The sequence below is a fragment of the Paramormyrops kingsleyae genome, chromosome 19 (genome assembly GCF_048594095.1).
Source record: "Paramormyrops kingsleyae isolate MSU_618 chromosome 19, PKINGS_0.4, whole genome shotgun sequence".
Taxonomy (NCBI): domain Eukaryota; kingdom Metazoa; phylum Chordata; class Actinopteri; order Osteoglossiformes; family Mormyridae; genus Paramormyrops; species Paramormyrops kingsleyae.
Window position 1 is genome coordinate 5,074,133 of NC_132815.1, and position 13,079 is coordinate 5,087,211.

At 43.2% G+C, this 13,079-nt stretch overlaps 1 protein-coding gene across 14 annotated transcripts in view; it reads right to left on the reverse strand.

Annotated features, from left to right (window-relative positions):
- The window catches only part of ptprk (protein tyrosine phosphatase receptor type K), a 122,207-nt gene that overhangs the window by 82,376 nt on the left and 26,752 nt on the right, over positions 1-13,079 (reverse strand). For all 14 annotated transcript variants that reach the window (XM_023797137.2, XM_023797135.2, XM_023797134.2 and 11 more), the window contains exons 2-3: positions 8,180-8,302; positions 484-755 (exon numbers count right to left, since the gene is read on the reverse strand). In XM_023797137.2, the coding sequence (XP_023652905.1) occupies positions 484-755; positions 8,180-8,302 (395 nt within the window). The remainder of the gene's footprint in view (positions 1-483; positions 756-8,179; positions 8,303-13,079) is intronic.

Here is a 13,079-nt window from a genome sequence, read left to right on the forward strand (position 1 = left end):
AAAATTCTGAATCATCCTGTAGACACAGGCTTTCACAAAGTTTTTAATGTAAATTGAATTTAACATATTCCTTAAATGCGGAACAATTACCAATGATGAGCAGTTCCATTAAATTACAGCTACCTAACAACAAAGTGATTTTAATTGCTGGGCACTTCTCTCTCATTATTAAAACATCTTATTACAAACATGACCTTTTTTCAAGGGGGCGAAAAAAAAAGAAAAAAAAACTGAAAGCAGTTCGAGGGACGCTTGGAGGGCGAGAATAACCACACTGGCCCTTCACTTTTGTTTTTAAACTACATCACAAATACTTTTTACTAGTCAATCCATTTAGAGATACGAACAATGTAATGGGGTCAGTTTACGCAGGAAGTCACCAACGAATCAACAAATTCAATTGAGATGTATAACATTCCCACGAGAAAAACGGAGGGAAAGACACAGCCAGCATGAGAGACTGGGAAACAGAAGGCGCTGTACCTGATACTCGTTGGGCCAGAAGGTGCTGACAGCCAGTTCAGCCCGAAGCCATTCCTTTCCCGTGTAGCTGGTCACGTTCCAGATGGGATTGGCCAGGGGACCTTTGTTGACCCTCACCAAAACGTTCAGGGTCCCGGGGCTGGACCCATCGTGGCTATACAGCAGGTAGTTGAAGTCAATGCAGTGGGTGTCGTTCTCCTTCATTATGGGCAGCTGGATGCGTGCTTTCTCCCCAGGGTCATGCTGGGAGGAGTCCACCATCATGTAGGAGCCTGACGGAAGGGTTAGGGGAGTGAGTCAGAAAGGGCAGCCGGTACCCAGAATGCACTGCAATATGGCTGCCACAGATGTGGCAAACCTCTCTAAATGGCAAAAAAAAAGCAGCATAACAACTACGGTATAAAATGCCCTGACAATAGTTCCTTTCTGTGTTGCATCATCCCACAATAAAACTAACAGCTCCAAAAAACAAAATCTCATTCGCCCTTTTTAAAAGCGTAAAGGTAATGTGAGTGTGTTATGCCGGCCCTAAAAAGGACAGCAGGCAGGGCTGGAGACAGATTTCAGAGCAATGTGTCATTCAGACAGTAAATCTGTCCTCTCATTTGTCGCAACTGTACAGCAGAAGCACGGTCTCTGCAGGTCTCTGCTTGAATAGTAACTGCCACTAAAATCTGCGGAGTCACAAGTCAACGCCGCATACGCCGAAGATTATCCTTGTTACAATGGCCAAGTGACCACAGGTAAAACCACAGGGAAGGGTCAAAATGAGGTTCCCTGCTTGGGATTTTAAAATGGAACTAATTATTTAAAATCAGAACCATACAAAACTAGAATTATAACTACTTCCTCACAAAGTGAAGGCTTAAAAAAAAAAAGAAACAAAAACTTAAAAATGACTAGCCTCAAAAGAAAAAGTAAGCTTTGTTGTCATTGAGCAAAACTGCCCGATGAATCTCCTTCGAAAGCCGAAATAAAAAGTCAAGCACTCTGCCCACTTACTCTCTTTACCCATCTGACCGGTCCAAGGAGTCTGTTCTCACCGAAGCACAAAACAAACACAAGGCAAATAAATAAATAAAACAGTCATCCTAATGTGCGTTATTTCTTTATGAGGAGAGACATCAAGCTGTCAAAAGTTGCGAAGCAGTGGATGAATTCAAACTAAATCGTGCATCTGTGGGATTTATCTTTCGTACGAAAAAAACAACACGGGCTGAACACGACTGCCGTCTCCTGTTGGCTTGAAATTGCCTTCAACTTCCTCATGAGGTGGAAATTGCCCCAGCTGTAATCATTAAAACAGGAAGCTGGGAAGATGGATATAAAGGATGGGGGGGTGTGGGGGATTAACACAGGTTACAGTACATATTAACCTCCATGTCAAATGTTCAGTCTATACCAATAAGCAGAAACATCACGGGCATATTTTTCCCCACAATTTAACGATGGAAAATTCCTGGCACGCTTAAATTATTCTTTATCCGTCTAATCAATCTGCAGCAAATAATGCTGCAGAAACAGACGCTGTGCAAGAAACCGTACCTGAATGAAAAAACTCTGGCTTTTAATAACTGTTGGGTAAATACCAGCTTCAACTCAGCGTCAAGCAGAGCTGAGGTCAGAGGTTAAGCGTAAGCAGGGCCTGTGAAGTGACCAGAAAGTGGCCTGAGGTGTCAGGTTACGCTGGGGGGGGCACCATGGACCCAGGAATGGCCAAACGGCAAGCCTGCAGCCCGACGCACTCCTGCTCACATCATCATCATTCATTCCCGTGTCTCATTTCTGTTTGTTTTGTTGCTTATCCAGGGCCGGATTAATTTCGGCCAAGTATCGTACTACATTTTTAAATGAGCGGATGTAGTTAAATGAAGCATACACATTCATCCCAAGAAAACTGTGTGTGTGTGTGTGTGTGTGTGTTTTTCTTCCTTGGGGGGGGTGCTGCTGAGGGGTTAAAAGGAGATTGTTTTTTTCTGTCAACTTAAATGAATTGCCAGCTAGTTCACAAAATACATACAAGAAACATCCCCCCAACCAAAAGCCACATGCCCACTCAAACTCAGGCCAAGCGACTAGGCACCGTCTAGCACCACCACTAAAAGGTACAGATTATGAACATGAGTTGCAGTGTTTGGGGGAGGGCTCCCAACACTGTACCCCGATCGCCACAAATCGCATAACCAGATTATCCCCTTGGCCCCATTTTTGTTTACAGCTGCCTCGTTATTGCCTCATGAATACTCACAAAACAGGAAAAATATTCTTTTATTATTCTTTTATTAAGCTAAACATCAGGTTAAGAGCCCTGAAATCTCAAACAAGGCAGCACACTGGCAGGGGATTCTGGGTCACAGGTCTATGGCCTCTGCAGGTGAGCTTGAAGCTCATCACCGTTACAGTAATTGGTTTTAAAATGACAGAATTAAGCAACTTTTGGAATTGCCATCAGCCAACCCACAGCCGTAACTGAACAGTGCACCCTTAATTTCGGCAGAAGCTAAACAACATAAGTAAATAAAGGAACAAAAGCGGCACTCATCCAAATCAAACTTTTCCCCCCCAAACCGTGTTTGAAGTCCGCCGCCGCTTGCAAGAGGCGCTGCGTGTTACGCAGCCTATCATCACGCATCGGAAAATCACCACCTAATTCTCACATTCAAGGCTCGGCTAGGAGCCTAAGGATCAACCGGCTTCACGCGCCTTCATTTACATCTGTAAACATTGCGTGTTGTTTTGAAGAACACAAAGGCAATATTAATTAGAGCATCGCTGAGGGGAGCTGGAGAGGAAAAAAAAATAAAAAATCAATCCATCGCCTGAGAGACCAGAATACACAGAAGATCTACAAAACTCATAAAAAGCCGTATCGTTTAATCCAGAGGTGTTTTCGTGAGTCGATCGGGAGAGAGGGGGAGAGTGAGGTGCTAGTCTGATGCGCTGGGATTATTCTAATGCTGTGATTGGCAATGATGTCTAATCAAGAACTGAAACTAATTACAGTCAGGACTTGGATGTGCTGTTGACTGAGCATATGAAACACAAATCCCACCCACCCCCAAGCCCCCGGCAACGACAAATGCCAGTGGAACGACGGTGTCTCCCATTAACCACACCACTCGAGCACAGATACCTCGAAACAAGAAAACGAAGCACTCGTGTTCAGGGCACAGGACGATGGAGAACACAACCTCCCACACGAAGACCTTCTCCAGTGCGAGGATGATGACCACTTTACTCCATCCAATTACATAAAAAACAAATCAGTTCCTAATTATGACCTTTTGGAAACACGCACAGGTCAGAGGACAAGGTTGCTAAATGTTAGGAGGAAAAAAAATGAATCGCTGTTATCCATTCTCTGATGATTCCAGTGTGTTGGGTTATTAAAATAAAAATACATTTCTCCAGATAGTTTGAAGTTGGGAAGACTAACTTAAAACAGGGCCGTCCCTTGTCCCACACACACCCTGTGATTCATGCAGCAAAAATTTGCAGCACTTTCTGGAATATTGGCATGACACAGAACGGTCGTGATCTGATGTTCTGAAAGGAAAAGCTTTAAAACCCAACAGGCAGAAGTAAGGCTTGGTCATTAAAGGTCTTTTTTTCCCTCTTTTCTCTGTCACCTTAACGTGTGTTGTGCCACTGTGAACCTGCAGTTTCCTTTGGGATTAATGTAGCATCTCTTTCCATCTATCTATCCTACAGTAATGTTCTAGTTGCACCTCCAAGCTTGGTGCCATCCTTTAAGGACAAAAGGTTAGGTGTGCGACAAACCATTAACATGGCTACAACTGGATGCCGGTGCAGTGCTACGGACCTCATTACCAGTGCCGGCTGCACCTCGACTCTGCTGCTGTGTCCCAGCTGAGCTCCTAATTACGTTTAATTGTGCTGTCAATCGAATCAACTGCACGATGCGCTGATTTATGGCGGTTTCCCCTCAATATTACCCACTTAAACCGAATCTGATATTCCAGATATGCTGTTGCAGACATGGCAGAAACAAATGCTTTACTTACTCAGTCACCTGGGGAACACATCAGGAGGAATTCGCATTGAGCTTAATTAAGTCAATACCTTAGTCAGGCCCAATTGTCCAAAAACTAAAAACAATTTATGTAAGTAATCACGGAAATCGCTGATTAACCAAACGGCATTTGTTGTTTTGGAGGGGTAAGGATTCTGTACCATTGCAAGTGTTTTCCTTAAATTTTCATTGAGTGAAACAGGCAAAATTAATGCCGTCATTAATGAAATCATTTTCTTGCAACTCATTCAATGCATTGGTCAACCAAGGTTAATTAAGGAGGGGGGGGGGGGTCGGCCCCCGGAAACACAACTAAATACCGCAAATGTTGTTCTTAACTTATTCCTCTCTGCAAAGTAACACACAGTTTGATCTCCACCCTACATATGTGAACATAAGTTCTCTAATATCCACACCAGAGAGAGATGCAAGCTAAATAAAGAGGAAAAAGCATCTCCGCACGGTTACCTTAATAAACCACAGCTGGATTCCCGTGACCTTTGCCCTTTGCGTGGCCCTGCAGTTAATCAGCTGTGTGGTTCAAAAGACGCATTAAAGTTCCACTTTAAAAGATAATAAATATTATACATAAACACAGATTCATGCTATTCTGTCCATAATAAAGGCTGGACAGGAATGCAAAAATTTCTAGATCACAACACAATTATTCTCATTTATGGGGAAACAATTGAGGCAAACTTTTAATTCTCGCACTAGCACAGTTTAGAGATTGCACACCTCTCTTGATAATGGGGGGGGGGATTATTCCCAAACACAGTGTCAGACAACAAAGACTTTGAAAAGACTTGGAAGGTCTGTTCATTTGCTTCTAATTCTACTTTTTAAGCCATTTTCAGAGTCGCCTCATATTTAATTGTTACAAGGAATTGAAAGAAGCAACGCTTTCCCTTCAATCAGCTGTGAGAGCACCAGGGACATGCTGAATGTGTCTTTAAGAATAAAAAGTGAGCCTTTGAAGTTGTTGTTCATCCCCATCCAGGGACACTCTTCATGGCAGCAGAATACCAACAGGGACCTCTGCCCATATATCAAAATAGTGCTGAGTTCCTTGCTTTGCTTATATTATAAACTCAGCTGTCTGCTGTTGTTTACGGCCTCAGATGCACGCTTGCTTAACTGGCAAAACGTGAATTACAGTCAGCTTTCACCGTGGGGGGGCTGGTTTAAAAGTGGACCACTTAAAAGTGGGTAAACATGCACACCTTTTTGAGCGGGGGACAATATTGCTGGCTGAGGGACTATAGTGACGTTGTACTCCCACGCAAAAAGGTCAGAGATGAATTAGAATTTAGTGATCATTGTTGGCACACCACAGCACACACAAACTAAATGTGTCTTCTGCATTTAACCAATATGTGACGTTGTGACATAGCAGGGGGCAGCTAATTCAGCGCCCGGGGAGCAGTGCTTGGGGGCTGTACCTTGCACAGGATACCTCAGTGTTGCTTTGCTGGTCGGGGGTTCAAACCAGCAATCTTTCAATTACAAGTGCGCTTCCCTAATCATTAAGCCACCACTGCCCACAGCCACCAGATATCCCACATACTCAAGGACTAAAAACTCACCAGCTCTGCAGGGTTACTGGGAATCTAAAAGATACTTCATTAATTTGAATACTAAAACCTGACTCCACAATTTTGATTTGGCACCAACACAGGTATTTAAATCCTGTAGTGATATTTGTGGGGGGGGGGGGGCATTGCAAACACTCAATGCCCGTAAAAATGAGGGAAGGCTTTGTTTCCCCAAGATCTATAATTGAATCCACGGAACAGTTTATACACATCAATGCGACGTTTCATAGCGAAATAGGGTTGTATAGCGGTGTTTAAAAAAAATCCCCGCCTCACAAAAGAATTCAAACAATGCACGAACGACCTTTTCTGTTCCTTTACATGATTAATTACCTAATATCTTATTAATTGGGAAATTTAGCTGAAAGCGAAATACTTTAATTTCCTATGCATATCATCCTGTCTGAAAACAAGTGATTAAGCCGTAGGTAGGTGAATACGCAAGGTCAACGCGACCAGGGGCCTCGCTCACACTGCCTTGACTGATCCTTATCGAAATCATTTAATTGCTCCATATATGACAGTATTCAGAGCTGAATGGGACTCTCTCCTCAGCTAAGGACAAAGACATTTCCTCTGAAAATTACAGAACTCCTTTTAACAATGAGCTGAAGGTGCTGAATTAAGATAAAGTCTGTTACCATCAAAACGCAACGACTCGGCAAGTGAGGAGAGCAAAATTCATTTCCCGTGCCTTTCCGTTTGTGCTGATTTACATTGTTCTCCTCTCGCCCCGGGGCGGGCTGCTCGCGCTGATGAATTACACGGTGCACCGGGCAGGCGACGCACCTACGTTCCATGCACTCCTCCTCATTATCGACTTACAGCTGCATCTCTGCTGTTGTCCTTTGCATAATCTTAAGCACAGAGATGTTCCACAGTTCATAAACTGTAAAACCACAGCTTCACTGGGGCACAACAGACGAGATGCAAAATTCACTCACACTAGGCGCACAGGAACCAGGGGAAGTGGACCCCCTCCCATATAGTTAATTTGGCTTTGTTGGTCCCTCCATACGCAGACGTGAGACTTTATATAACATTGTGTTCCACCCAATATCAATATGCCATTCACACGCCTTAAGTGTGGCTGTTTCCACCAATTTGACAGCTGGTGAACGACGACAATTTGAATACCGTTTCAACGCGCTGTCAGAACACATTTAACGACCATTAAATAAAGCCGGTCACATTATTTCGGGAGTAGATAAGTTTGCTTTGAAGTTCATTGCCATACAGCCGTCAGTACTTTATTTTATGCCTGCGTTCGTCCAACGACACCGATGGCAAATTCTGTAGAAGTGACAGTGGAAATCCTGCGGGGAGTGTGCACAGAAACTGGGATAGGACATTTCCAAAGCACAGAGGTCTAACGGCACTGGGAATTCCTCCTCTGCCCTTCCCACAGGCAAGAAATCATCACCACAAAGGTTTCAGAAGGGTTGCAGACTCCGGGAATCTTTGAGGGGGGAAAAAAAAAAAAAAGTAGTTTTCCGTGGTAATAGAGAAGTAAAGCTTCAGAATCACTGGAAAATAGGAATTTAACCACACAAAACCTCAGACAAACACTTAAATGAAGATAGACATGATAAAGCTGTTCAGATAAAGACCTCACGGGTATCCTGGCAGCATGGCACTCTTACAGGATTAGTTTTGTCTGAAATCATCCAGTCACCTCTTTGGAATTCTATGAAATCCTCCCTTACTTTTTCAAACATACTTTCAAGTTTTCCACATCTTAATATAGTAGAATGTACTGGACGTGTTTGACTGGTGTATGACCGTGATCACAATTAAGGCAGCCCTTTAGCAGTGAAATATTACATCCCAATACTACAAGCATCATGCATTATTCTGTAGTGAAAGGTGACAATGATGCAAATGAGTAATGAAATTTCAAAATGGTGACTAGACAATTTTCTTTTAATTACGTGATGTAATTTGATTGGGCTACAATTTAATACTAGAAGGCAAGCAATGAAAATCGGAAATCTGTGCCACCCAGAAAATAAACACGTCAGGGTGATTCCCCCACATCAGCCGTCACGGCGGAGAAGGGCTCTCTCACCTTGGGGAAGCTCGGAAGAGAGGAACGGGACCTCCTGCGCGCTAACGTGCGTCCAGTCAAAGTCGTTGTAGGGGTCCTGCTGGTAGTCACACTGCGCTGGGCCATTGTCGAACGTACAACCCCCTGAAAGACAGCACAGAGGAAGTCTGTTACAGCGTATGCACCGCCATCAATCAGGAACAGCCGCGCACACGTGACCACCCAGAAAGGGCTCCACACACAGTCGTCTCCCGCTATTCCCTTGTGTTTCGGTACTTGATTTCTTTTTTACGACCAGTTATTCTGTGCCGAAGAGCATACAGAGTGGAGGCATGGGCGTCCAGAAGGGGGGGGGTTGCAGGGGGGGGGTTTCGGGGACTTCAAATATTTAAAAATAATATATCATCTGGAAGTGAACCTGCCACAGGCCATGAGTGGCAGGGAGGGACAGGGAGCTCACACACACACACCTGCCACACCCTGAGGACCTGCATCTCCTGAGATCAGTGCTCGAGATCAAGCATTCAGGTCATCAGTCTCAAAAAAAAAAAAAAAAAAAAAAAAAAAAAAAAAAAAAAAGGGTTTTATACATGCAGAATTGCTCCTTTTATTACGCTACAATCTCCAAGCAGTCTACAGTGAACTGAAGACCCTTTGAGATGTTCACAGAGACCATGTTGGGCACAGAGTAGCAGGTTCTCTCTCCCGACTCAGTCACTGCCCCTCGGCTGTCCTCCGCATCCCTACAACACGGCAACATTTTGCATACACTGCGTCTATCCAGCACACGGCCCTATTACCCTGAGAAGTCTTAATACCGCTAAAAGGTCACAATATCTGCCGAGTACAACTCCTGACCTTTAAGCCATTCAGGAATATCAAACAGGTAAAAAAAAAAATGCTAAATTTGCATTTTAATGCAGAAAATAACTGGTGCTAATTAAAACTGCAGAAAGTCAAAGAGCAAATATTTTGTTTCTTTGACAAAGGCAGTAAATGATTTTTGAAGATTACAAAAGACCAGGAGCCTGAATTGGGCACACGCACACACGCACACACGCTCGCACTGCCCTACATTTTCTCCCCTAATCAACATAAACTATAAATTAGACTATAAATTAGCAGGGTCTCGAGTCTGGGGGCAGGAGGACGCGGGCTCCATAGACGGGCTACCTCTGCAAAGGGGAAACAAACCGGACGCCATTTTGTAGCGAAATCTTCCAGACTGCACTCAACACAAGGCAATGTCTAGGATACTACAACAGCCACGGACCACAGGTCAGGGCAGGGGGGTGGGGGGGCATAACACAAGCTGATTCAATATTAACAGCTTCTGTCAACTTTCTGCACCTTAATCTCCAATTTAAAGGTGATGACTCAACAGTCCGAGACACACGCATGCAGCCCCCCCCCCCCGATCAAATATATGCAAATAAAAACCCTCACAGCACCAGGAAACCATTTACAACTCATAAGATTCCGCCATTTCTTCAATCTTGCTGAACACAACATTATTAATATTTACCACATCACAATTAAGAAATGCGGAGTCAGACTCCCCCCCATCAAAGCACAGGTCCAGATAAGTCTGTGGTCAATCGCAACGTCCGCAAGAACCAAACCTCAGTTACCAGACTGACGTTACACTTACCAGGTCACACTGGTTTCGACAACAATCATTGATACGTTCCACAGGGTTGGGTTACCCACACCAGCTCCTTTCCTATTAATTTGCCGAAAATATTAGATTCACCAAAGCAGCCGGCAGATTTGAGTCATGTCAAGTGGGTCAAGCTAACCATACACAGTAACTCAGCATACAGTGATGCGACATAACGTTCCCCAGGACTGCAGTTGTACATATATACATGAAGTGCAGAGATAGGAGTGCAAAAAATACAAAATTAAATTAAAATAAAATTTGAATTAAATTAGATATTTAAGAACACATGAACACCTGAACACTTGTACAGGTTTGGATTTCTGAATATTCATCAGGAACCATCCAAGTATCACTTGATATTAGTGTTATGCATTGTTTTCCATAACGTAAAAGGCACCAAAACTGCAATATCTTTCTTTGCATCATAAAGGAAATCAAGAGTATAGGAACACAGGGAACTTGGCGTAGAAGGCAGATATGCTGGGAAAAGTGCTGAAGGAAGAGCCGTCCAAGAGAGATCTTCCAACATGGATCTCCCTCAAGGACGCATTTTCACCAGCACTTCCAGCAGTATTCTTCCACTGGAAGGTTTATACACCCAAAACATGTGCTGCTTCTGACTCAGATTTCAGACTAAGCCTATGCATCCCTCGCCAAACAAACTGTCACCAACAAATAAAGATAATGGACTCTAACAAATGCATTCATTACATTATGAGAGAAGCTAAATTCTAGAGCAAACATTCACTTCAAGAAATCCAGAGATATATATATGGAAATCAGTTCAACACTAAAGGTTCAGCCACATTCACAAACTTTTGTAGTACGCTGATGCAAGAACAATATGATGCACCAATAAATAGATAAATCCAATTTCATTACAGAGCTTTGAGAAACCATACTAGAACAAAAAAGAATTCTGATCAAATATCACCTACGCCTCAGAGCCAGGCGAAATGCAATAATCCTCTCATTATTGCACAGTTAATGTAAACGTTTATAAAAGTACACCAACATGGTAGGTGTTAATGCTAGATAGCCAGCCGTCACCGTGACCCACGGTACAGTGCCACGCAAGAACTTCTGTTGCCTAGCAACTGCCTTCCTTCCCGGCTCAGGCACGGTAGTTTCGTGGAACAACGAATCTACAACGTTCAGATAATTTAATTATTAAAGACTGTGCTTATTGCTTTATAAGGTGTTATTTTATAAAAGCAGCAGCGTCCTGCACGTCCTGCCTAATGATGCTTTTGCAGCAACTTCAGCAATTTTTGGGTATAAAGACGTAACAGGGACAAAAGCGTGGCAAATGTCAATTAGCAACAGACCTGTGTCTAACACATTATCACTTTTCATATCCGCGGAGCGGCCACTTAGCCTCGTTTACCTCCGGCGCACCTTAGCTAAAACAGAATACTCAATCACTGACAGCGAACGACTGCGGCTGTGTGAGGCCGGCCATCAGGCCCAGTTCTGCCTGCTTCAGGGACATGCAAAGGAGATCACAGAGCGATCCGGTGTGCAGCTGGTGTTTAACCAAAGGCACTGCTCAACACAGTCACTTCACAACGCAATATGACCAGCGCCAGCAACCAAAGTAATAGCTCGATAGAGTAGCTTGCTTGAGTGACGAGGTACAAATTCCCTCCACCAGCAAAGACTGTCTAAATGATTTGCATTATTATCTAAGGGCTCAGATTTGGAACTTTACTAATGAAATAATGGCCTGTACTTCATTTACATAATAAAATAATTATTGTGACTGATAAACCTCAAAGCAACCAATGCTCGCTTCTCGTGAAAGTAGGTTAACAGCTCTATTATAACGCATACATAAAACATGGCTGTTTGGCACAATTATTTTAATAAAGGGAAATACATGCAGGAATTTCAAACCTGATGTAACAAACGTGCCTAAAGATTTTTGTGTACGGATTGAGAAGACATTTGCATTTTACAATAGTCTCGGTTGGGGGTTAAACACTATCAGGGGAGCATGGAGAGGGGGGGTGGGGGACAGTGCATTTCACAACTGACAGAAAACCAGTCTGCAAAGGATTCATTCAGGTATTTTGCGAGATAAAAAATTAAACTATGCATTAAGTGGATAATTTCATTCACACTCAATTGCCTCCCATTACCTTTCAGAATAATGTTTTTGACAAGAATAACGTGCATAAGTCTCTCCCTATTAGCAGGAGGGAAATATTTTAGTAGACACTAAAATTCTCACACTAAACCCTTTTGCTTATCAAACAGAAATGCATTACAGCACGAACAGTGACGTTACACCACTGTTCAGGAGTCCACAAGCAACTTAAAACCAAGGCTGACTTTAAAAACTTATAAAAGTAATTTTCCTTTGAGTACAAAATTTTAACAGGACCAAAGCATTTTCCTATTCTGGATGTGGTTACATCGAGCTGCTCTGGATTCCCCAACAGAGTACAAGTGCGGACAACAAATCCAATTTAGATTAACCAGCAGGCCCAAACTTGAAATCTAATCTGTCTTGTTTCATCTGACAATTGATTACTTCAACAATTCTCATTCTCCATCTCAAACTAGTGACATTTTTCCTCTGACCGAGGAACTTGAAATCAAATAGGACCCTGATGAGATGGTACAATATGCCGCATTTCAAGAACTTCAGTTACTGCCATTTCCGATATCAGCCGTCCACCTGACTTCTGGCACCTCAGAGTCGTCCTTTGAGTAATTAAAGGCTCAGATCGCAGACTTTTTCAAATTGTATAGAAGCACTCTCTCTGTGAAGACATACCACCACAGAAATGTTCCACCCCATACCACAGGTTAGCAAGAGACGGTGTCCTCTGAACAGACATGTACTGGATATTGCACCGTAAACTGCAGGAGGTGCACAATGAACAGATATATTAATTCATAACCTTTAAAGTTTTTGATAAAACATTTTCCTCCACATGCTTTCACTGTAGAGCTTGCAGAATACTTTAGTAAATTACACAGATCCAGCTAAAGAAGTCTGCAGACAAGCCCATCTGTTTTCATTCCAATTAAAGCTCCCTCTTTTCGGAAATTTACCCAGCCAGTGAATATCTTGGCTATATTCTTTAGTCAGCTTAGCATGTGATACATTTCTTCTCTTAATCTGACACTCATCGTACGGCAGACGAAATCAAGTGGCTGTTTACTGCCCAGGCCACGCGGGGAAGCCGGCTCAAATCTACCGTCGCTGGTTAACAAGCTGGCACCAGCGGCCCGCGAGAGAGAAATGTA